Raw genomic sequence first — 25,241 nt, forward strand, 5'->3', positions numbered from 1 at the left:
AATACCATAAGTAATGAATCTATCCTGTTACATTCATTTTTAATCAGGCTTTGAAGATTATTAAATAATGGCCCATGCTACCAAGTTTCAAGACGGTCAGTTCACAAGAAGTAGGACTTCATAAGCCTTCAGCCTAGGTATAGAAAGTACACATACAAAAACACCATCTGTCAGTATGACTGCAGCCACAGTCTCTAGACAGACACTGCATGACTCATCTAATGGCCCACTTATACATGCCTGCGTCTATATGTGTACCACATATACCTACACTACAAGGTAATGAGATTTTCTCCTGTCTTAGTTCATCCCTGGTGTACTTTTGCAACTGCAAAAGTAGGTCACTTACGAATATGTCCACATTGACGGGCATCAAAGCTCATCACCTTTTTGGCACGTTCTAATGACAATAGGTCTTGTGAAAGAGAAAGCCACCCCACTTAGTCCGACTGCACCGCCTCATCCCAAAACAAGAATTTCATTGGCTGATGCAGTCCACTATACTTTACAGCATATCCAAGCCACAGGTGGTGTGGGAGACTGTGTTGCCATGCCAACTAGAAGCAGAGGATGGGAATAAGTTATGGTGCTATGATGTGAGGAGACTATCAATGATGGAGCATCCAGTCAATCCTTGCATCCATCTTTATGGTTTGGAATTTACAGATGTACTCATTGGTTTTTCCCATTTTTATTTATTTATTTAAATAAAACTCTCTACTCAGTAGTAAAAACCCTGACTTCTCTTCTTATTTTACATAACATGGTTAAAAAAATGACATCAGATTCATATTTTTTTGGGGGGGATGCATATACTGTTTAAGGTATATACTGTGTGTATGCACTTGCAATATTCAAAGTGTTGTTATTTTCTGACTTTAAGCTGCACCAAGCAAATATCATAACAAAACTGTATTTGTTTATATAGGAGCCACATTGGACTATTAGCCACAAGTGTCCACATCATATTATTACTGGACTATAAATATTCTATGAATTACCCACCTTGTTAACTCTTTCATTGCAGTTGTCAATGATAGACATCCAATCATGTGGCTATCTTCATTCTGCTGTGTAATCAATAGAGTAATAGATGGGAGATTTGGCCGCTAACCCTGCTGATTCAAATGAAAAGGACAATCTATTACAGCCAATAGCAGTCGAAACAAAGCAAAAGAATAAGAAAATAAAAGACTCACCGATACATTCCTTAAGGCGTCTTCAGTTCTTTCGTAGTAATCACGATAAATCCTATAAGTCTTTACTTTCCAATAAATTGAATGTCTTAATGTCTTGATTCCATGAGATCTGCATTCTTTGCTTCCTGATCATCACTTCTCTGGAGGCTACAATTCATGACAGGAATCATGAATGGAATGAAAGCTCAGCTCTGAAGGCCGCTCTTTCAGGTAAGCGTTTATCTGTGCTACTACATAAAAATGTAGGCGTTATATATAATGAGTCTTGCTGAGAAGCAATCTGATATGGGTGTGTAGAATGATTCTCTAATGGACTCCTCGGCTATGATTGTTATCCATCAGTCGCTAAGGCAAATGAAAGTTGCTTGAAATGAAAAAGTCTATTGGAAAATTGAAGCAACTCGGTTGTGAATAATCATAGTTGTTCCCTTCTGTTTCTTTGACTGAGGATGTAGACAAGTTGTCAATTGAGGTATACTGCAGGTGAGGCTGAAGCTGTTCCACAGTGGCCTCCAAGGAGATGTTTAATTAGTTTAAAAAAAACTATTCCAGGGCTCAGACAGTACAATTTTAGACAATGCATTAATCCAGGCCGGCATGTGGTATGAGGTCCAAAGTTACTGCTGAGTAGAACCTTTGCAGCAAGAATTGTTTGAGAGGCATTCCAGGTTTTCACGGTTACAGCAATAAGAGGTCACAGGTGTAGGATTTGCCGTGTTCCGGTCACTGAGTTGGCTTTTTTTTTTTTTTTTTTTTTGATGGAAGAGGTAGGTAAATGGAGAGTATCCCCGAGGTATTTATAGAAATGTTGCACAAAAGAAAAATACAGGAACTGATATTATAGATAAATGTTTTGATCCATTTGTATTTGTAAAGGAAGTATAAAGCTTGTGACTGGATGGTGTAGTTGATGGGAGTTTTGTCAAAAAAATTCAAAAAAAAAATGCTGGTAGTTTTGACTGTAATTAATAGAAAATTATCAGCCTGAGAACAATCCAAGGAAGTAAGCAGGCAGTGATGCTTTCTTTAAAAAAAACATTGTGGTCCAAATTACTGCTGAATAGCCTGTTGTTGTCCTATCTGAAATTGGGGGGATTCTTTAGTGTTTCCATCTACAAAAAAACAAAAGACAAATGCAGTATGTTAATAACAACCAGGGAAATAAAGTGTAAACACAAATAAAACATGGTAAGCACATTCATCAAAAGAAAATGTTTTATCTATTTGTTTGTTTCTTTGTACAAAAACATTTTAACATTTTAGAAGGATGCATTAATATTTTATATCTCATATAGGATTGTGAACATTAATGCAATTCACTGTGACCAATAGGTTTAATTTCTTTTCTTCTAAAGGGTGCAGATTGTTGGATTTTTTTTTTAAAAGTACCAAGGTCATAGGCCATTATGAGCAAATAGATGAATCTCATTAAATATCAGTAAAATGACTACGTCCATCTATTGACATCAACCCATTTGGTGTTGACATTGTAATTGCTATGAAAAAAAGGAAAATATTCTTGTCAGTCAATATTATTGATGACATGTTTTGACATATATGGGCCAATTTCTACAAAAATATCAATATATGTTGAATAACAAGATGGCATGCAGACAGAAAAACAGTTCCAGCAGGTTTCAGAGCACAGCCTTCTTATATAACCATCCATACGTCAAAGAGGTCGCTTATACAATCAGGCAACTTGAGAGCGAATGTTGTTGATGAGCTCGAGAATGAACACTTGATAGACTATGAGATTAATTTAAAAAAAACCCTCTTAAGTGTTATTTAAAGATCACAAAACATCATTGTACTGCAGTCGTCCATATGTGTTGAGAAACAATTCCACTAGTGCACACTACACACTCACGGCCTTTTACTCTTGACTTAAAGCACAATATGGATGACCTTGAATGTTGCATGCTGTGACAGCAGCTGAGCCAAGATAAAAAAAAAAAAAAAACATTGAAGTACAAAAGTAATCCAAGTAATAATGGAGTGCTGCTAACAGGGTGGGGTGTTATGACCTAAAAATAAAAATCTCCAATCACTTTAGCCAAAATTGAGCTGATTCCTGCCCAAATGGGCTATTTTTAAAGACCGGAGGCGGGACTGGAATAAATTTGGCAGTTTATACATTCTAAGATAGTTTTGACAAAAATCTCAGACAGAAGGCTGCAATTTGGGCTCGTTTTTGCATATATATATATATATATATATATATATATATTTGATTGGGTGGGGTTTATAATGTGACTTAAATGGAGAATTTCTTTCCAAAACTCAGATTTGCAATATTAACAATTTAGACCACAACGACAAAGTGGAGGATAGTCAAGTCTGTCAAGTTTACATCTTTTTGGTGTTTCAGTCCCCCAATGATAGGGACTTCTGGGGTTGTTTTTAACATTTCCTAAATCTGCCAGATAAAAAAACAACAACATTATGATCACAATTCATCATCATTCAGTCGTTGACCCCAACCTGATGATGAGTTCAGGACTCGGTCACTTATCAGCTGGAGTCTGGCAGTTCAACTCATTCATGCAGCATGGACCAAAACAGACATACAATAAATGAATGATTTTAAACAATGAGCGTGGTGCTGATTTTGGTGAACACCCATTTGAAAACAAAGCGTCACTTGTCTCCTAGTATTATCTAGGCCTCATTCCAGATTAGCCAAGCCAAGCCAGTCCTAATCAATGTTTTCCCTAAATGAGGCCTGAAATGCACAGCAGACTAAACAATATTGAATGCTTTGAGCAAGTCGTTTGTTTGGACAGTTCATACACTTGAACAGTGAGGCCAATTTGATTATGTTTGCCGTAAACTGTAAACATTTGCATTTGATGCTTCTGGCATGGGAAATATGATATTGATTAAACAGACAAAAGTAAAAGTACATTGACTGATAATTGAATCAATAGTCTTGTATTCGCCAGGTCAAAATGTAGAGAATGAATAAAATAGAAGAACGGGGCAAACCCCTTATTTTAATATAGTAAAATCTGATTAAATTGAAAGAGGAAAATGTTGTAGTGTAATAAACTGAATGCTCAGACTGCAAATCAGGTTGAATCACATGACTCAGATTTCAGGGAAAATTGACCTTGTAAGCTGAGCAAATCCTTAAAAGGAACTTAAAAAAACAAAAACAAACAAATTACTCCACAAACATTAGGTTTACCAACTGAAATACACTGAATTTAACCTACATTTTGTTCTTTATTTATTTAACTACTTGAATAGTCCAGTCCGTCTACTACTTGGCTAATATGTGATGATAACAAGATAGAAACTGAGTTATACAGTGAATTCATTGGCTGCCCTTGACAGTGCAAGTGGGAATCAATCCCACGCTGCAAGCACTCTAAATCAGTCAAAAAGGACTACACTATTGGGTGAATAAATATAAACACTACATAAATTTTCCAATTTATTTTGCCCATTGCATTAAAATGAATTGCTTGCTGTCAAAATCAACCAATGAGTTAATAATACTAATGTAATTCTTATTTTCTTTTTGCATTTTTTGGAATGCAAGAGGAAACCGGAAAAAAAAAAACCCACGCAAGCCTGGGGAGAAAATGCAAACTCCACACAGGAGGACCGACCTGGGATCAAACCCAGGACCACAGAATAGTAAGGCCTATGTGCTAACTACTTTGACGCCACCCCTGAATATTAGGACTTATTTATAAAGGGAATAGAATTTGCTATTTATATCAATTTCTGTTACAACACAGTTCAAGTTAAAACAGTTGGAACCCATTGTCTCCTTTTCCATTCACAATTTATGTCTCTATTTATGTCTTGGACGGTTGGTGTCTCTTAGGGGGGGGGGGGCATAGAGCTGATAAACATTAGCATTTAGAACATTCTCCTATATGTGTTTCAAGAACACTAGGGAAAAAAACAATGTGTATTTTGAATAATTGCACCAACTGCACAAATCCCCCCGAGTCCCACCTGCACCGACCGTCTCCACCTCAGTGACGTAAACAAGCTGCGGGTCCTCGCGGGACTGTTATGCAACTAATTTTTCATAGACAGACACTGGCAGACTTGGAGAGACTAGTTTTCTGTCCTGGCTCCTCCCCTTTGCTCCACAACATACGCACTCTATACATTAAGCATTAGCCTCAGAAAATCAGAACGCAGCCTTGCAGCAATAAGCTGTATGGCAACACTGCGAGAAGGGAGGGTGGATGGGGGGCTTTAGGCATGCACGTCAAAAGAGGTCATGTCTCGCTGCTGGCATGCATAGAGGAGATTATAGTTTTGGATGTAAACATAACTGTACTTCAAATATGTCTTTCACATTCATTGCACGTACAACTGAATTACGTCTGAGAGATAAAGTATTTGACATTTTAACTGATTTATATATTTTAACAAGTTGAAATGTTTGTTTTTTTTCAACCTAATGACATTAAGTGCAATTAAGTATCTTGCCAAAACCACAAGGATTAAAAATTTGGAGCTCTTTGCAAAACGCCTCGTTTTCCGGAGCTACTTCCAGAGGGAATGATTCACACATTAATCATAATCCCATAATATATATGTAAATTTACATGTATACATTTTTCTTTCACTGATTTTCATACATTTGTGGAAAATATATAAGCCTAGCTGTATGGGATTCTTGCAAACTCTTTCCAGTAACATGCAATAAACAGAATAAGTTAAACATTGTTTTCTGTATTTCATTCCTCGGAGTATAAACATGAAAGTTTAACAAGTACTGTCCAATATATTTTAACAGACTTTTGCCACACTGATTATAACGACACGTTTACACCCCAAGCATTATCTTCCAGGACTTTATATTAAGTACATTTTTCATGACTTTCATACTCAGTCATGATTTTTCCTACACAAATAAGATCTACAATTCTGCCCAGCACAGACTTTCAGATAATACTTGCACAACACTGTAAACCACCTAGTAATAAATATGCCATGTATACAATAAAGTTGCTCAATGTTGCTTGACTGCATTGCAGAATAAAACATGTTGTTTATCTCCCCTTGCATACTTCCTATCCATAGAGTTCATAATTGATGATAGAAAATGGTGTGTCTCTTTTTATCTTTCTGCTCTGAATGTAAATAAACATCACTATAGTGAAATCCAAACCATTGCAACTGGGGGTATGACCAGTCCACCCACTTGCAATGGTTTGCATGCCAATGGCAACCAATGTGTTAAAGTTATGTTATTTTTTTTAAAATAACCCCAAAGAATCACCTGCTCTAGAAAATCTTAAGGCGTTTTAACACACCCGAGAAAGCGCACAGAAAAAAAGGGCAAGTGAGTTCATGTTGGCGGTACAGTCTTATATACATTGACGTATAGATCAGGTTACCGTATGGGGGGGACAAGCAAGGCCGGTCGGGTTGACGTGAGGACAGCGCTCACCTTGCACCGTGGCTCCATGACATGTCATGTACACACCACCCCTCTATATGTTCTCCCTAAGGTGGACCACACGTGCGATCGCTACCCTCCAAGCTCCAAAACCACCCCCAGAACCATCAACAATTCCGCGACGCCAACGAGGGAAAAGGGGAGCGGAAAACGCCGTACAAATACATGGAAGTGAAGGCGTGTGGATCAGCGTTTACCGTCGCGAAAAGGCGTCCGAGCCTCTCCCACTTGGCCCGCTTCCCTCTACCAGCCGGCGCGTGAGTGCCCGTGAACTGTCAAAGCAACTGCCACCACGGTCGCTGCTGCTGTGTGTGCATTGCGTCCTCCCCCATGCCTGTCGAGTCAGTCAGTGGCAGTGCGGCCGAACCGCGAAATGCGGGTCAGGACAGAGCACGGCGACCTCGCTTGTGTTTATTTCGTCACGGGTCTAACTCAGTGCTGCTCTCTAGCGGCGAACAGAGGATGTGCCGAAGGCGAGAGATGCGTAAATCCTCGGGAATGCCGGCGGATTTAAAGAGACATGACCCAACGTTTTCCCCAGCAACCCCATTTAACTCTTTCAGTGCCATGGACAATGTTAGACATCCTGTCATGTAGATATCTTCATTCGCTTTTTTTCTTTCTGATCCACTTTATCCTAACTTGGGTTTTGGGGGGTGCTGGAGCCCATCCCACCAGAGGACCTGAAGAAAACCCACACAGGCCCAAGGAGTACATGCAAACTCCACACAGGTGGACCGACCTGGATTTGAACCCAGGATCCCACAACTGTGACGCTAACCACTCAGCAGCCGAGCCGGCCAGTTTTTCATTAGTTAGACGTCTAATCCATTTCAACTGAGAAGGCCGGCCAAACGCCCCCGTTTAAAAAACAGATTATGTCCAGGGCCGTCAGTGGGAGCCAATGCGTTAAAAAGTAGGCCAGGGCATGCCCCATTTTTATTTGTTTTATTTATGTATACTGTGTTAAATCCAGTTTTTATTGCCCCATCTAGACTGGATGTAGTGACGCTTTACTGACGCCAGGGGAAAGCAATGCCCCATCTTTGCTGCAGAGATAATTTGATGTGGAACCTTTTTGCTCGTGTGATCCTTTATGGATTGCATCTTGGGCAGTTGCTTGCATTGCTTATAGCAAAAATGGCCCTGACTGTAATAAATAAATACATACATAAATCAATAAACAAAGGAGTTTAGTAATTTACCTATATTAAACTCCTAAGTGTAACATTTGGGGGCCTTTAAAAAACCTGGCTTCTATATACATGATTATCAATTCTTTATTCTAATTTATTGACCATAACTATTATCAAAATATATTGTTCATTCATTTTCAACACTGCTTATATACTGGGCAGGATCACAGGGTGCTGGAGCCCATCCCAGTTTACTAAGGGCTAAATACAGTTGAGACTTTTTTGACTAGTGTGCCCTCTTAATAATTTATGAGTGGTATGCTGTATCTCGTCTGTTAGAAAATTCTATATTATCCTAACAATCAATATTTAAGTAGAAAACTTCTCTTTATATCCACACTGATAAATGATAAATTCTTACGTTTCATTTTATTTTAATATACGGTTGCAATGGGTGCTGGAGCTTATTGCAGTAAATTCCACACAGGTGGACCGACCTGGATTTGAACCCAGCTCCCCCACTGTGAGGCTGACGCGCTAACCACTCATCTTCCGGGCCGCCTGTTGTATTACACTTATTTATTAAAAAATAAATAAAATTGAATCCCCTTTTTATCACCAAAACACCCTCAACATTCTTCACAATAGCATTATATTTATCAGTGCCACAGGACTGAATTGTGGACATAGACTAAGAAAATAATTATTTGTATGTAAATTACAGTTATGCATGTTGACACATGCAAACCAGTTGCCATACCTGAAACTTCTGTTCCGTTAAGTAAAGCTTTCTCAGTTTCCGAACATGTCATACTGGCAGCACCGCTGGGACACCACCTGCTTGTGTGAAAGAGGAACCAGTAAATTGAACAAATTACAAACAAATGACATGGAAACACACACAAAGCATTTTCTACATTTACTTCACTCTCCAGTATAGCCATTATTAAATAGAAATTAATCAACTTAAGTTTTTGTTAGATACAAGACAGGTTTTAATTTTAAAAAAATGATACATTATACATATTTTATGTAAATAGTTTATTTTTATTCTATACTCTGGTTGACTTAGAATAAAACTCTAATTGATGAATGTCCTGGCGATTGATTTCAAAACTAAATTATAATATTTAGCATGATAAACATTAAATTCACATACGTATTTCCTTTGCCTAAAATTGGGAAGCCCACATACAACTAAAGGTACAATTAACACACAATACATTGTACATAATACTGATATCATATTAAAATGAAATTTATTTGAAGTGTATGGAAATAATGTTATGCAAGTATACACAATAATTTCCATGTTTAATCTAGGATCGTTTATAAACACTAGACAAAACATGATGGACACTTGCACAACTTTATAATTTTGCAAAGCGCTATTTTAGAAATAAAACATTTAAATTAATCCAAATGTTCTATGTACAGTAAATGTGTGCTACACAATCCAGTTTAAATGTCACTCAATAGACATAGGATGTCTATCGGCGCCAATAGCAGGCAATGAATACATACATATCTCTGTCCATATTGTAATCTGATAATTATAATAGACTTAAAAGACAGTTTATATGTATTCATCTACAAATATGAAAAAATAATAACTGATAAAGCATCACAAATAGAGACTCCATATGAATCCATTGTATTTAGATTTATGAAGTAGTACTATATAGTAACACATAAATGAAGACTGCGGTTTTTAAAAGCACATACTGTGCCACTTTGCAAAGTGACCGCCCCACCCTTATACTATATAACCTGCAGTGATATCTCAAGGAAGGGCAGTTTTCATCGGGGAAACTTTGATCCCAACAATGTTTTACATAGCTCTGTTGGTTCTGCTCTCTGCTGTCTCAAGTGAGTGACACATAGCTACACAATCCCTTTGACTGCTAACATTCGACATTTACCATGTTTTTCTTTACAGGTCTCAAGGGTCAAGAATATTTAGACCAGTTACAACCACATGTGACTCTCCAGGATGGTCAGTCGTTAAATATCGAGTGTAAAGTGTCGTATTCTATGGATGCCTACCTCACTGCATGGGTCAGGCAACCTTCAGGGAAAGGACTGGAATGGATTGGGATCAAATACACTGGAGACTCTTATTATAAAGACACCTTGACAAATAAGTTCAGTATTGTACTAAACCGCTCGAACCAAACAGTTACTCTACAGGGACAGAATATGCAGCCTGAAGACAGTGGCATGTATTACTGTGCCAGAGCCACACAACAACAGGAACCATGAGCAAGCTTGAACAAAAACAGAAACTCTTAACAGAGATTGAAACGGGGAGTTTTAAACTTTCCCCCAAAAATGTTTGAGCAGAATCACCATAGATAAACATTTTTTTAAAGAGTAATTAAAAGGGAAATAGTATTTTTGCAAACATGCCAATAAATTCTTCTATTGCTTTGGTACAGAATACAATAATTATTCATTTTCTCAATTGATTATCCTCACAAAAGGCAATTAGCTTTGGTCTCAGCAACAAACAACAACAACTAAATTAAATATCACTTCAATAGTACTTATTTGAGTGAAATTGTCTTGCAAGGTTCATTTATCATCAAAAATTTGCTTTTAAAGTTCAAATGGGGTATCATCATGGAGTTGGAGGTTTTCTTTGGGTCAAATATTCTGATTGTGGTGAGTTCAAGAGCACTAAACCAGTATTAGGACATGACTATCTATGCAAAATACATTCATTCCATTCAGCACACAATAAAGCTTGCTATGATACCCTCAAAAAACAAAAAATAATCCCTACTTCAATTAGAAACACACAAATGAAAATAAAAATCTTAATAGTGTGATATTTAATAATGTGAACAAATAAATAAAAAACTTTTGTATTAATGGTCAAATTCTTACATAATATTTCCTGAGGTGTTTTCTGGAAGTCGAACATAAGTCTATTTTGCGCCATGTAAAGAATATATAATGTTAAGAGAATAATAAATATTTCATAAATAGACAAGTCGGACTGGAACGTATGTAGCATTTTTGGAAGTGCATTTGACATTTTTCTTTATATCAGAAATCAAAGAACAAACAAATGTTAAGGTTGCAAGGATAAAATGGAGAACATCTAACTCAATAAGCAACTGTTGATCTGACCGATTTTCAGTTAATAATTATAGCCCAAAAAAAACATAACAGGTTGTCAGTGGTCAGAAAAAGAGAAGAAATAACAAATAGGTTGTAAATACAAATCAGACAAACTGTGAAAAAAATCAAAAATCACACTATCTTTACCTTTTTTAGAGCGCAAAGGTATTTGAAAGGGCGTGTATCATTGTGTTCACGAGAAAATATGGCCGATTCAGGCCACAGTGATACACACCATAGCAAAAACCCGTAATCATTGGAATAAATTCCCTTTCACTTTAAAATGACAGTTCATCATAGTTTTTTTTCTTAAATCAAATCCACTTGAGTAGGTTTAAACACTATACACTGGAATTCATTTGACCCTTGCCAATCAATGGGGAAATGAAATTATAGCTCGACTATTATATTTATCTTCCCATCCATTGCACAGAGAACCAGCTGTTCAGTCATTCTTTCTAAAAGGGTGTGGATACTACAGTTAGGATATTGTTAAAATCTTTTAATGATCAGAAACTCAAACATTTCACAATCATGTAAACTGCTTAGTGTTTAAAGAACTATTTTTGTCAGTTTTTTTTTTTGTTATTTAGTATTTGCACTGTCAACTGATTACATTGTATCATTGTGTAGGTTATTTTGACAACTGGGGAAAAGGAACCCAAGTAACAGTTACATCTGGTAAGTAATAATTTTTGCTCATTAAACATTATTGTATTGTTATTGTTGATTTAGGAAATAACTGAATATAGTTTTATGTTACACTATTTCATCATGATAATTCTGTCTTTTTAACAGTGAGTAACAGTAAAAGTTTTTTTGTCAGCGTTTCAATATGAGAATTTACTCTTTAGCCAATAAAAGGACAGTGGAATTATGACTTTTACCTTTATAATTATACAGTAATTATAGCTTTTGTGGTTGTTTATTTGAACATAAATTAGATTCAAGCTTACTGTCACTATCATCAATGTAAAGCAATGCAACTGAAATTAAGTGAAATGTAAAATTAAATCAATTAATTGGGGTTAATATGATACAAAGTAATTGTCTTGGTGTAAAAAGTGGAAATCTTGTGAAATATTAAGCCTCATCTCAAATTTTTGCTTTTTCAGAATGTTGAATGAACAAAATACAGTTTATTTTAAAATAAAGACTAAACTGCAATTTAATTTACATACTAATAAAATAATTAGGATTTTACTAATGCAAAAGAATAAAGCCTATGCCAAGTACTACATTTTGATTTATTCAACAACATCCCACCTCCCCTTTTGTTTTCTTTTAGATCCCCCGATTAAACCAACCGTCTTTCCTCTGATGGAATGTAGCTCTGCTGCCACGTTTAGTATTGTCTGTATCGCTACTGGCTTTTCACCTTCTCCACTGACCTTTACATGGAGCAAAGACGGAACTGCCCTAAGTGACTTTATTCAGTATCCTTCAGTAGAATCTAACGACAACCGCTACACGGGAGTCAGTCAAATCCAAGTGGAGAGAATGGACTGGTATAACAAGGCAAAATTCCAATGTGTTGCCAAACATTTGACTGAAGATGTAGAAGCCATAATCACCAAGACAGAAGGTAATCTATTTTTGTAAGAAATTCTTATACTACACTTAAATTTGAAAAGACACCATCTCTTTAAATGTATATGGTAATTGCCCACATATGAAGTTAATAGATTTTATACTGGGGTTCATAGTACTATCAAGGGAAATGATCCAATTGATTTAAAAAAAACTAAAGGTTATTATGGTATATTGTTCAAAAGTTAGAAATAGTTGATCTACATCAGCTAATTTTAAAAAGAAAAATATATGACATCTAACAAACAGTCACTCGTTGAAATAGTTTTTATACATTCCATTAATGTCGTAAACATAAAAACAGCTGGAAAGGAATTGCTTAAGCTTTTTTAGCTGCATTTATCATAAAAATATATTCTAACTGCAGCATCTTCAGTTATTATAGCTTTAATATTGATATGTCTATGCTTGCCTGTCTCATTGGATGCATTTTACTCTGTATGCAAAAAGCACAAGTGGGAAATAGTAGACAAATTGTAGCGGAATACAATTTTTCATTCGACTCACAGAGAAAAATTGTGAGCATAATTGATAATTCCAGCACTTTGTAAAACAGGAGAATATGTGCTCACTATTACGGGTTCTTGTGTATAAACAGTATGCGCATTCTTGTCTGTACTTGTCATCAATTGTGCTCTTGTAATGTATGTATGTATGTGCAGTTTTGTCTTTTGAAAACATATATTTGTCAATGTTTTTTTTCCAGAAGTCTACAAGTCACCAACTATTAAAGTGTTGTCCTCTGCTGTTGGCAAAGATGAGCGCTCTTTTGCCTGTTTTGCCCAAGATTTTTCCCCAAATATTTACGAGGTCAAATGGCTAAAAAACGGAGTGGATACTTTCAACCGTTTAAATGAAATCAAGACTCAACCAGAGGCCAGAAAAGATGCAAATGGAACAACACTTTACAGCATAACAACTATTCTTACGCTTAAGTCCAATCAGTGGTTGAGTGACACAAATGTCACGTGCGAGTTTAAAGGCAAAGACGAAAGTGGAAATTATATTATAAGATCAACACTCTTCCAAGAACCTGAGCCTGATTCACCTTGTGAGTATCTTTTTTCCATTGCTATTTTTATAGTGTAGGGATTTAAAAAAAAAAAAAAGAAGTTAAATCATTATATGTTCAACAGGTGAACAATTCCCAGGTACAGACTTAAGGATTAAAATCACAGGTCCGACTATGGAGGAGATGTTTTTGAAAAAAGCAGGAAAAGTAATATGTGAAGTTAAAGTTAACAAGTCATCCGTGCAGAGTATTTCATGGGAGACCCAGGATGGGAAAAATATGGTTGGTACCTTAACATCGCCTTCTGAAGGCGAAACAGATGTATTTCGCATTCCACTTGACATCACATATGACGAATGGAGCAAAGGGGTGAATCGCAATTGCGTTGTGATGCTTCCAAATTTCAGTAAGCCGTTCAAGAAATCCTACGAAAGAGACATTGGTAAGAAATCTCTCATTTTCTAGAAAAATATGATCTTCATTTATCATGACTTTTGGCATTTTTACAGGAAAACAACTTCACTCTCCTTCAGTTTTTATGATGACTCCAGTGGAACATGTTAAAACAGACACAGTTACCCTGACCTGCTTTGCAAAAGACTTCTTTCCTCATGAGTTTCTAGTGTCTTGGCTGATCGATGATGAGCCTGTAAATTCTACCTATACTCACAAAAGCACCAAACCGATAGAAAACCAAGGTTCTTACACAATCTACAGCTATTTAACACTCAACTTTGAGCAGTGGAAAAGTTATGACGTGGTCTATAGCTGTATTTTTTACCACGAATCTCTAAAAAGTCCATACTTCATTGCTAGAACCATTACGTACCTTTCTGCCAAAACGTACATGGCCAATGTTAATATGAACAGTGCTGAAATGTGCAAGACTCAGTAGACTTCTACGTCTCTTTGTCTTCTCCTGTTTGTTGCTTGTTCATCAACTTGTCGCCTTTTCTCTAAATGCAGATTTAAAACCAAATAAAAAATATATATGTTGCAATTGTTGTGTGTGGCAAAGTTGGCCTTATTGTTTGTTTTTAGGATGTCTATTTTTGTTGAATGTGAGTTGGATTATTGGTAATGTAACAAAATGGTAGGGTTTTAAAACTAGCTATTGCTAAACAACTAATAATAAAATTAAGATTGAGAAAAGTTGGACAAACGTGAAACTTGATGACTTGATTAGAGTTTAGTTTTTTGGGGGAAAATGACATTAAAAAAATAATAATTCATTAATATTATATTCCATGACTCGACAATTTAGGAAGAAAAGAGGACTTCAGTATAAGTACTAGTTAGAAGTATAGTCAATGTTTTAATAGAACTGGTCTTAAAACTATAGTACTTAATGTCAAGTACCTAAAAGATTGCACACAAATCCATAAAAACTTGAAATGTCTGTGAAATTGGTATAAATTTCAACTTCAACCAACTATACTTATTAAACTAGTTTAAAGAGTGCAATATAGGTATTTCCTTGTTGGACAAGATGATACATTAACAACATTTATGTGACTTGTCCTTGTGCATGTCTTGTGTTCTACTGATTCTTGTCACCCAGAATGAAAATCAATAAATAAAAGAATGATATTTGAACCTTGATCAAATAATATAGAAGTCATACATGAGACACAATTATTGGAGTCTTTCAAAAGCAGTTCAGGTTCTCTAGTCTTAAGCTATTGTTCAAAATTGAACAATTGTGTTATTTGGAACTGTAACTGAAGTACAAATATGCATCCACTAGACTTCCTGGTGGAGACAAACCACCATTGGAATGACGATGTAGATGCAGAGCAAGATTTGATGGGAAGCACAGCACTTACTTTCATATTTCTCTTCCTCATCACACTTGTGTTCACCATTGGAACAACAATTTTCAAGGTAATAAGATACTATAAGACTGTGTAAGTTTGAATACAGCATAATGATAAATTACAAAAAAAAATTCTACTTAGACATACACAGTGGATGAACACACTGTTAAATAAATGATGAAAAAAGATGATAATAAATCATAATAGGACTGTAATGTGTATGATCATTTAGAATTGTTTATAGGCAAAAAACCCACACATATACTAGGAGATACTTTAAAAATGTTGGCTCACTTTAACCACACACATTTGAATATTATTCATCAATTTTAGATCCATCAGTGGCAACCAATTATTTCTTATGAATGTGGTTCTTTTTAAACAACTTCAACACATGCTCTCTAAAACTATTGCATCTTGGTACACATTAATTTTCTCTTCATTTTCATTTCAGGTCAAATGAAAAAGTCTTAAATGGTATACTGCATGTTCTATATGGGTATTTGTTCTTAAAATATTTGCATACTGTATTTTTTTTAAATAAATTTAAGGATGTCAGCAGAGAAGTATCTTTTGCATATTTACTTATCTTATTGGCTGTTTAGAAAACACGACTACACAGCACCTGGATGCAACAGACTGTTGAAACAAAGTAGATGTAACATGTCAAGTATTTAAATGTGTTCATCACCAATGTGCCACCCTCACACCTGCTGTCAGTCATGCAGAGTTCCTACTAACTGCGAACGACTTCTGCATTCAGTGTTTCGTTTTGTGTTCATTTGCATGCTGCTTATGCAGATGTCTTTCCTCTTGCATGCCATTCTCATTTCCACCTGACTGTTAGACACTGGACAAAGTCAAAGTAAAACCCTATTTAAAGGTCTTAAATGCCAACTTTTGAATACCTAGCTGTTCACTCTGTCCCTGAAAAAGGGTCACCATAACATACAGTAACTAAACAGAAACAGTTATTCACATTGACCACTAGAGTGAGCCAAGGTTTGAACTGCCTCATTTGTGGTTTGAACGCTTAACGCAGTACTGATCAATTCAGACGCATTATAAACATATTATAACTGGAAAGGACACATTCTATGGAAAGCCCAAATCCCAAATGTATCCCTGATTTTTGATAAACACAATTATGCTCCAACTACCTTGATATCTAGACACTGTCATTTTTTTAAAATCTATACATATGGTGGGTTTAGGAATTTCCACAGGAAGGGATGACACTCAGCACATCCAGAATCACTATTGGCTACCTCTGGTATTATTTGGCTCTGACTATATGTGATTGGCCAGGGACCTGAGGGAGCCAGCCCAAATCAGTGACGCTGTTGCTGGGATGTACACGGATGCCAATTTAACTGCCAAAGGGTCGCAATTGGGAAGCATGGCATCAGGCCCAAAAGGCTGCTTGAGACTGGGTCACTGTCTTTGGCCATATTATTGTCCTGGACTCTGGACAATCTACTCTTTTGATAGGCCATCTTTCGGTGTCAATTTAAGAGATGGAAAACCAGACCATCAAACAATGTTTTTCTGTAGAGACTAATGTTAATGTCATCCCACTGAAAAAAAATGACCAGTGCCACAATTCAATCTCATTATACTAATTTAGCATCTGCAAGTCAATTTTTTGTTCAAAAAACAACATTGCATGTGCTTTTGAGTACCTGGCAGGGTTGTAATATATAATATAATACTTAAGATAGTGACATTTAGCCTGGTTGGATGCTCTACATGTATTTTCAAAATATGTGGTCATGAGTTATAACTATCTTGCAACACAGTAAAATGTTTCAAAGTATTATCTTACTGATTATAAAGCAGGCACACAGCTCTTTGGAAAAGCTTTTCAATATATGTGCACAGGAATAAATGAATGTCCATTAGGTAATCCATTATTATTTTAGAAGCATATACAGATGTATTAACAGTGATTTATGTGCTGTATGTGTTTTGAGTTTGTGTCTACGGAGGACTTCAGCAGAAAATGTTTGTGCATCAGTGGACAAAAACGTAGTACTTGCAGATGTACACTGTTAGCCAAAAGTACCAAAGTACTAGTCATAAAACATTTAGATTTCTTTGAAATATAGTCGGAAACTATCTTGTGGTAATTTAAACAAGCTAACTGAGCACATCTAATACAGATATGTTCATAAAAATTGCATATCTAGGTATTAAAATACACATACATACTCAGATAGAAGTTCTGTGCAGAGGGCCATCATGGAAGAAGTTGTCATGGTCATCTTTGGATGCGAAGCGGTGGGAGACCCAGAAGAGCAGGAAGCAAATGACAAAACGGTGTTCTGGGATGCTTTAATGAAAAATAACAAAAAAAAACAACTTATAAACTTGAGACTGGGTAAAATTGACAAAGAAACAAATTTGGTGGGGATGACACATATGCACATCTATGACACAGCTTGAGAAGAACACAGGGTTGAAATACAAAGGTACAAATCAATTACAAACACCATGGGATGAGCACTTGAATGACACAGCAAGGAGAACACACAATCACTCGGACAGGACACACAAGGAAAAACACACCCATCCACCCAAGACCCCAAAAAATCATGACAGAAGTTGACTCGAGAGAATGTAAAAAATATGAAACAAGCTGTTTTTGCACAATGCTCGTAAACCCTTGGTTGCCTAAATAGAAACATAAGATCTGGTATCCTCATTTGTGAAAATCAGATTTTGCTTAATGTACTAAACCCCCCCCCCCCCCACACACACTTTTTTCATTCATTCATTGTTTATGAATTGCTTTGTCCTCACAAGGGTCGTTGGGGGGTGCATAGGAACACCAATTCTATGTTTCTTGCTCTTCTACCACACTGGCAGTGTTGCGGGTGGCTCTTTGAATGAATGGTTAGTGTGTCAGTCTCACAGTGGAAGACCTGGGTTCAAATCTAGGTGGGTCCACCTGTGTGGAGTTTGCATGTTCTCCCTTGTGTGGGTTTTGTCCAGGTACCCCAGTTTCCTCCCACATTCCAAAGACATGCATGGTAGGAATTCAGGGTGTCCCCCGCCTCTGGCCCAAAGTCATCCGGGATAGGCTTCAGCACCCTCCATGACCCCAGTGAGGATAAAGCGATTTAGAAAATGAGATGAGATGACAGTATTGCAGAACGTATTCTTGAACTCGGCGCCATCAATTCTCACTGTTTCGCAGTCCTCGGGGATCCCGACGATTGGTCTACGGTACATACGTACTAGTGACTTCCAATCAAATGGGCTAAGCGAGTGTCTCGAATGCGGGAGGGGAGACGGGAGGTGTGGATGTGGCGGCGGGGGAGGATGAAGAGGAGGAGGGAGGCAGGGGAACGATGAGGGAGGGGGTGCGAAGTGTGGGAGGGCCCGTCTGCGTTTCACATCAAGGTTGGTGACGACGATGGTGATGAAGAATCCGGCGGATCCGGGACATTTAAAGTTCGGGGAGGTGGGGGATGTATTGTCTGGGAGTAGGGGGGATGAATCCAGGTTGTCTCGACTCCCCCCGCCGTCTCACGCTCATAAAGTCACGCGACAAATGGTCCGCGCCATGTTGCCCTTTGTCACAAACACGCCAAAATGCTGCGGCGGTCAGGTGTGCGTCAAGTCAGCCCTCACTAGCGCCACTTGGGAATAATTGCCGGTTGTTGTGCGCCCACCCCCACCCCCTCGCTCCTCCCTGCCGCACTGGTTCCGTCTGGCTCGCGCTCAGCTGCTGCGTGTCCCGGGATGACCTGTTGATGTCGGTAGAATGGAGACTGGCAGGGGGAGCGATTTCCCCCATCACCAAAATATTTAAATAAGCCACATTTGGGTGCTTGATAAGCGACATCGCAGACGAGCTACCTCGCCCGCGTAGACAGTAAGTAATCGGCGCGCGTTTGCACATTTTCGTAGCCACTGTCGTGGAAATGTTTTGATTTTGGTTTGATCGCTTGTACACGAGGAGGACGGTGCGCCCAAAATATTTAACAGTTAGCTTTAGCATTTAGCTACTTGGAAAGGCCCGCTGCGGTTAATCGGGGATGACAAACGCTTCTTTCAGCCTTTCCAGACTGTCCGGACAATTTGGATCCATGAGCGATCGGCTTTTAAGCACATTCAGAGTTCATCTTAACTGTACGTCAGGATCGGGTACAACCTTGCGGTTGTCGGGGGGGTCTCGCTGCCAACCCGTGCCGCCTCCCTCGCCCTTGCGTCGCCTCCGGTGCCAGCCGACAGTCGCGAGCCCCTGGCCGGCTGGTAGACTGGCACCGTGCGGAGTCCTCGTGTGCCCTTATTTATTTACCCAGCATCCCTTTCGGTTAAAAGATATCAGTGCAAATACCATCGAGGGGATGTTTCAATTATAATTACGATGCAATGTGGTTTTGAGTGCAGGAATAAGCAGATACGTCTGCCCTAACTTGATGAGGGCGGCATAGACGTGCAGACGGGCATAGGCGAACCAGGAAATGCCTGCAGAAAGTCAGCATTGTGTGCCAGCTGCAGCAATGACTCCACACTCTTCTCCACAGTCCAGTTTTCATTAAAAAGGGCTGCTTCCCTTTTAGAAGTGCTTACTGTCTCTACATCAAATATATTTTATTAAAAAGCATGCATGGTTTTGCAAAAATGATGGAAAGCTCTTTAGTATGCCTCATGTTTGACCCACTTTTTCAGTTTTACAGAAAATCTGAGTTAAAAGGCATTATTTTAACTCATTGCCTGCTTTTGACTGCAATGCACGCCTATTTGTTTTAAAGTGGGATGCATGGCTGGAAATGCCAGTCATTCAATGCTATTGACGGCTATAGACGTCCAATCTATTCTGATAGGGGTTCTCCCAGTCAAAATGGATTGCACGCAGCCATTGACGGTGCTAGACGTTCAATCTATTTTTACTGTCAGCCATGATTCGATGAGATAATTTAAGGGCACCCTGGGATGATCCCCCCTTCTTCTCTCCAAGAGTCAATTGCCCCTCCTTGGCGCATAAAGACACATGCACAGTGAACCCTCAGTCACATCTCTTTCACTGTCAGAGAGAACTGTGTAACCCCCCTCCCTGCCCACTCCTCTCTAAACCCAGTGTTTGTGTGTCTTCATGTGCAAGCATGTGTGCTCACTGCGACTGCGGCTCGCCAATTCGTAAACAAGCTGTATTGTCTGTGTGCGAGTCAGTGTGCCTTTTGTGGGTTTGTTTGAGTTGGTGTGTGCGCATCTGTGTTTTAGTATGAGGGAGAGGGAGCTCGAGTGAGACAAAGAGAGCATTTCTCTTTACCCTGGAGCTTGGCGAAGTCCCAAATGAAAGGCTTTGGATATGATGGGGTTTCTCTCACCAGCCATTACTGGCCATATTTCCACAATTGTTTGATTTTTGTTTGGGGTTAACATTAGAAGAGGGATTTGAGACAGGGGACTATTAAAGTTTCTATATCCAAGTTAATGTAGACTATAGGATGTAGACTAGAGGATGTACATCTAATCCACATTTCTAGATGGGCAAATGTATTCAAACATTAACATTAATATAACTTAATTTTGCTCCAACACCATAGCTTTATCTTTGTGATGCTTTCACTGCACCCACTGTATTTTTTCATTGTTAGGGGTTCACTTTTGTCTGTCCTGTTTTCAGCAGGTAAAAAGCGTGTTCTATAGGGTTTAATTCTTGCACTTTTTGGCCCAGATGAACTCCTTTGGTTGAGTTAGCAATCAGTTTTAATATATCTAATGTGGTGAATATTAAATGATCTCTAATTCATTGTGGCCTATTACATATGATGGGTTATTTAGATTACTTTTTTGCACTAGTACACAGTATGTACAGTATATGCTCCTATAATTTGGAATTTAGATCCCATAGAGGTGCAAAGGCATGAGTGGTTATATTGTATGTGGAGAAGGGACAAATATTTATTCACCTGTGGTAAATGTCCCAGTGACAGGCCTACAGAGACTTTGAAAGAGTGCAGTACAAGGGGTGCTTGCTTTTGGATGTTTGGTGTACAGTGAATCGAATCATGATATGCGCTGTTTGTCGAAGCCACACAAAAAACGGGAATAATAGCACATGACCCAGTTAACTAAGGACACTGGATTTTATGGTTCATAGAAGACAGAACATAAACCAGGCTTTCATTGAGCTCTTGCAGTGACAGCTCCTGAGAGGCCTATGCGACATATAGCATTAATAGAATGTAAAATATTAAAGCTGAATATATTTAATGTCTACAAATGACTTTATCATACTTTTGCAATCAAGTCCAAGCCCCGCCCCCAATTTGTAAATAACCATTGAGAAACCATAAATATGTTGTCCCACAATACATCTACATCCAAAATCTCCCACTTACTTTAATCTTATTAAGAACCACATTTTAAATCAAAAGTTTTGAACTATTTGAAAAAATCTAAACTTTGCCTTCTACAATGCAGTGCAAAGGTGTATTACTCGTTACAATTCTATACTTAAAAAAAAAGCCAATTTCTTTCTGTGTCTTTTCCCCAAAAGAGCCTTAGTGGGTGTGCATTGGCGCACCATGGCCCAGACCCTCCAGATGGCGATCCCTAACTTTGGCAACAACGTTTTAGAGTGTCTGAATGAGCAGCGGCTCCAGGGTCTTTACTGCGACGTCAACGTGGTGGTGAAAGGGCATGCTTTCAAGGTAGGACTATGCTGCTTTTTTCCCCCACTAGCAGTTCTAACTACATTATCAAAGTTAAAACAATGACATTTGGTAATTGTTTTTTTTTTTTGAATGTAAAATGTATGTGCAACTTTTTTTGTTAAAGGCTCACCGTGCTGTTTTGGCTGCAAGCAGTTCTTATTTCCGGGACCTCTTCAGCAACAGCAGCAGCAGTAGTGGAGGCTATAGCAGCAATGAGGCCAGCCCAACAGTGGTGGAGCTTCCACCGGCTGTGCAGCCCCAGAGCTTTCAACAGATTTTGGCCTTTTGCTACACAGGCCGTCTGAGCATGACTGTGGGAGACCAGTTCCTCCTTATGTATACTGCCGGCTTCCTGCAGATCCAACAAATCATGGAAAAAGGCACGGAGTTCTTCCTCAAGGTATAATATACGATTGCCGTTTAATGTTGGAATGTTGAATTCCCAGTTTGGTCGACAAACAGTTGTTCTGAAAAACAGGAAAAAAATAATTATGCATACATTTTCAAAGTCCCTAATGTACTGTGAGTCAAGTTCTAGTGGCACTAATATAAATATTGTAAAACAAATAAATAACTTCAAGCTTCCTGCATGCTTTAAAGAGCCATTTAAGCATATTAAATCACTCAATCCGTAAGTATTAAGTATTCCCTGCTCACACAGTCAAGCTTTTTGTCACACTGAATGTCTTTTGTAAAAAAAACAAGACACACACATCAGTACGTTGCCACAAAAATGACACAATCCGAAATATAATCTGATATAGAACTTGTGTCCATGTCCATCTTTAGGTTTCCTCCCCCAGTTGTGATTCCCAGGGCCTAAATACAGAAGAGGCCCCACCCTCTGAGCCTCAAAGCCCCATCACACAGACCGCTACCGGCGCTGTCCGGCCGGCTCCCTGTTTGACGCCTCTCTCGTTGGTGTCACGTGTGAAGACAGAGCAGCCCGCGAGCCAACCGGAAGCGACCGCTCATTCAGTAGTCTGCACTCCAGTCGCCAAGCGACTATGGGAGGGTGGCAGCAGCCGTGACGGAGGAGGAGGGGGCTCCGGCACAGGAGGCGGAGCCAGAAAGGCAGCACGTTACTCCCAGGAAGGGGTTCGAGGCAGTGCCATCCAAAGCCCCGCGGCTCTGGGACTGGCCATGGGTATGGGCGCCACTGCAACCAGTCTGGCTGGAATGGTGGCAAGTGGGGGCATGAGTGGTAATATAGGCACCAATGGGACCTCAGGGTCCGGTGCGGGCACGTCAGAGGGCGCCAGCCCAGGCACCTTGAGTACCTACGCTAGTGACTCACCCATTAGCTACCATGATGATGAAGAGGAAGAAGAGGGCACTGAGGACTGTGCTGAAGAGCAGTACAGGCAAATCTGCAACATGTACACAATGTACAGTATGCTCAACATGGGGGCTGTAGGTAATGAACACATCTACATTCTTGTCAAAAAATATATTTTTTTTAAATTATGGGATGGGCTCTTTGTAAATAGTGTGTAGTAAGCTTCTGATCTTTCTTTGTTGTTCCCATAGCAGCTGGTGAACGAGTGGAAGCTCTTCCCGATCACACAGAAACACGGGGCCGTATGCGTGGCCGAGACCTCACCTGTCTCCCAGCAGAGCTTATTGCCCAGATAGGCAACCGCTGTCATCTCAAACTTTATGAGGAAGGAGATCCTGCTGAGAAACTAGAACTAGTCTCAGGTAAGCCTCCCCAATTTATATGTACTTCATGTACAAAGGGTTTTTGGATCCATGCATTCTGTGGTTCAATTTCAGCTGGAATTTTCTTGGTCGTCATGCTAGAATTCCCATAGTGGCCTCATAAAATTAAGAAATCACTGAAACAAAAATAGAGACATTAAACATCACATTGAAATGTGCATGTGTTGCATTAATAATAATAATAATAATCTGTGTGTGTCCTTACCTAGGTACGTCTGTCTTTATCTCCCGAGCCCAGCTCATGAACTGTCATGTTAGTGCGGGGACCAGACACAAGGTGCTGCTGAGGAGGCTACTGGCTGCCTTCTTTGACAGGTTGCTTCCCTCTGGATGCCTCTTTGTTTTGATACTCCAATCATAGGGGTGGATGGACAACTAAAGTTGTTTATGTTGGCCTTCCAATCATGCATTTACTCAGGAATACGCTGGCCAACAGCTGCGGGACAGGCATCCGTTCATCCACCAATGACCCAAGCCGTAAGCCCCTGGACAACAGAGTGTTACATGCAGTCAAATGTGAGCAAACATTTTTTTTGAGAGAATTCAACTGTGTCAAACTACTATGTTTACTGCTTATATTGCATTTTTCACTTAGTCTAAATTTAGCTTTAATGGTTGTCACCAGACTTAATCTACCTCTTAACACAGTTAGTCATTATCAATATTGTATAAAAGGGCATGCAGTTCAGAGTCAATAACAAAATAATGTATGGTACAGATAAAGTCACATTCCAAATATAGTACAAGTTATGCAAGCTGCATTCTAAAGGACTTTGGAAGAGTCCAATAGAGGCTGAAGACCGATTGGGCAAAACTACTAATCCCACATACTTCAGTAAACTGCAGTGCAGCAAAAAATATAAAGTTGCAAGGTTTTATAGGCCTGCAGAAAAAAAAATGGCTAATATTTCCCCCTTTCTGTTCCTCAGTTTACTGCCAGAACTTTGCCACCAGTTTCAAAGAGAGCGAGATGAACGCCATCGCTGCCGACATGTGCACTAATGCCCGGCGAGTGGTCCGCAAGAGTTGGATCCCGAAACTCAAGCTGCTGATCGCCGAAAGCGACGCTTATTCCGCTTTCCTCTCCGATGGCGTTAAAGCAGAGGATGACACCCTGGGCGGTGAGCCGCCTTTTGACCCAACCTCACTGGAAACCTCCGCCGGTGCAGAGTCGGGTGGCTCCTCAGGTGAATCACTACCTGGCGTGAGCGGGGATGTCGGAGCATTATTTTGAGCAAAGCGCAGTATTTCCCCAATCGTGCTTGCCTCATCCCCTCTCACATGACTGTCTATATAACACTGCTACGGCTGTAATCGGGACATGGGGGGGGGGGGGGGGGGGGGGGGAACTTTAGCTTTTCTGTTCGGACTGTATCACGGAACGTCTTGAGGGGAGAGAGAGAGAGCATGAGCGGTTTCCCAGCCTTTTCTTTTTGAAGGTGTGTAAGCACATTTGTTGTTGCGTATTCATAAATACATTCCCAGTAGAGTGGGTGGGATGACTTGATAGCAGAGGTTGGCTGTATGGAAAGTA

The 25,241-nt window shown here is 39.1% G+C and overlaps 3 protein-coding genes and 2 long non-coding RNA genes across 7 annotated transcripts in view; 2 read left to right on the top strand and 3 right to left on the bottom strand.

Annotated features, from left to right (window-relative positions):
• Positions 1-7,052, bottom strand: part of LOC144208878 (thyroid hormone receptor alpha) — a 19,035-nt gene extending 11,983 nt beyond the window's left edge. For both annotated transcript variants that reach the window (XM_077734937.1, XM_077734936.1), the window contains exons 1-3: positions 6,831-7,052; positions 1,200-2,311; positions 1,006-1,118 (exon numbers count right to left, since the gene is read on the bottom strand). The gene's annotated coding sequence lies outside the window, so the exon portion shown is untranslated. The remainder of the gene's footprint in view (positions 1-1,005; positions 1,119-1,199; positions 2,312-6,830) is intronic.
• A 647-nt stretch (positions 7,053-7,699) lies between these two features.
• Positions 7,700-19,602, bottom strand: LOC144208882 (uncharacterized). The gene is made up of 5 exons (XR_013328940.1): positions 19,474-19,602; positions 17,522-17,646; positions 13,788-13,922; positions 8,530-8,609; positions 7,700-7,783 (listed from the first exon to the last, which is right to left on the bottom strand). It is a non-coding gene; the product is annotated as an uncharacterized LOC144208882 (long non-coding RNA).
• LOC144208881 (immunoglobulin mu heavy chain-like) lies at positions 9,581-14,464 on the top strand. The gene is made up of 7 exons (XM_077734944.1): positions 9,581-9,638; positions 9,709-10,026; positions 11,532-11,576; positions 12,184-12,480; positions 13,192-13,536; positions 13,622-13,939; positions 14,007-14,464. Exons 1-7 carry the CDS (start codon positions 9,596-9,598, stop codon positions 14,390-14,392), a joined length of 1,752 nt encoding a protein of 583 aa, XP_077591070.1. The 5' UTR covers positions 9,581-9,595; the 3' UTR covers positions 14,393-14,464.
• Positions 18,883-25,038, top strand: nacc1a (nucleus accumbens associated 1, BEN and BTB (POZ) domain containing a). 2 transcript variants are annotated; one of them, XM_077734935.1, is made up of 8 exons: positions 18,883-19,194; positions 21,829-21,982; positions 22,110-22,385; positions 22,775-23,402; positions 23,519-23,686; positions 23,917-24,022; positions 24,126-24,223; positions 24,637-25,038. In XM_077734935.1, the coding sequence occupies exons 2-8, from the start codon at positions 21,857-21,859 to the stop codon at positions 24,939-24,941; spliced, it is 1,707 nt and encodes a 568-aa protein (XP_077591061.1). In that variant the 5' UTR covers positions 18,883-19,194; positions 21,829-21,856; the 3' UTR covers positions 24,942-25,038. The 2 variants fall into 2 exon arrangements, with proteins under 2 accessions (XP_077591061.1, XP_077591060.1); XM_077734934.1 differs by having other exon boundaries at positions 18,887-19,194; positions 23,516-23,686.
• Positions 22,072-24,204, bottom strand: LOC144208883 (uncharacterized). The gene is made up of 3 exons (XR_013328941.1): positions 23,913-24,204; positions 23,589-23,823; positions 22,072-22,452 (listed from the first exon to the last, which is right to left on the bottom strand). It is a non-coding gene; the product is annotated as an uncharacterized LOC144208883 (long non-coding RNA).
• Positions 25,039-25,241: the final 203 nt, after the last annotated feature.

Source organism: Stigmatopora nigra, chromosome 15 (genome assembly GCF_051989575.1).
Source record: "Stigmatopora nigra isolate UIUO_SnigA chromosome 15, RoL_Snig_1.1, whole genome shotgun sequence".
NCBI classification, from domain to species: Eukaryota; Metazoa; Chordata; class Actinopteri; order Syngnathiformes; family Syngnathidae; genus Stigmatopora; species Stigmatopora nigra.

Excerpts from the sequence above, each read along its gene's own strand:
- LOC144208881 (XM_077734944.1), top strand. The coding sequence starts at position 9,596 with ATGTTTTACATAGCTCTGTTGGTTCTGCTCTCTGCTGTCTCAA. Across the intron at positions 13,537-13,621 it reads ACCTGAGCCTGATTCACCTT|GTGAACAATTCCCAGGTACA; the intron begins GTGAGTATCTTT and ends TATGTTCAACAG. Across the intron at positions 13,940-14,006 it reads ATCCTACGAAAGAGACATTG|GAAAACAACTTCACTCTCCT; the intron begins GTAAGAAATCTC and ends GCATTTTTACAG.
- nacc1a (XM_077734934.1), top strand. The coding sequence starts at position 21,857 with ATGGCCCAGACCCTCCAGATGGCGATCCCTAACTTTGGCAACAACGTT. Across the intron at positions 22,386-22,774 it reads GCACGGAGTTCTTCCTCAAG|GTTTCCTCCCCCAGTTGTGA; the intron begins GTATAATATACG and ends GTCCATCTTTAG. Across the intron at positions 23,403-23,515 it reads GCTCAACATGGGGGCTGTAG|CAGCTGGTGAACGAGTGGAA; the intron begins GTAATGAACACA and ends TTGTTCCCATAG.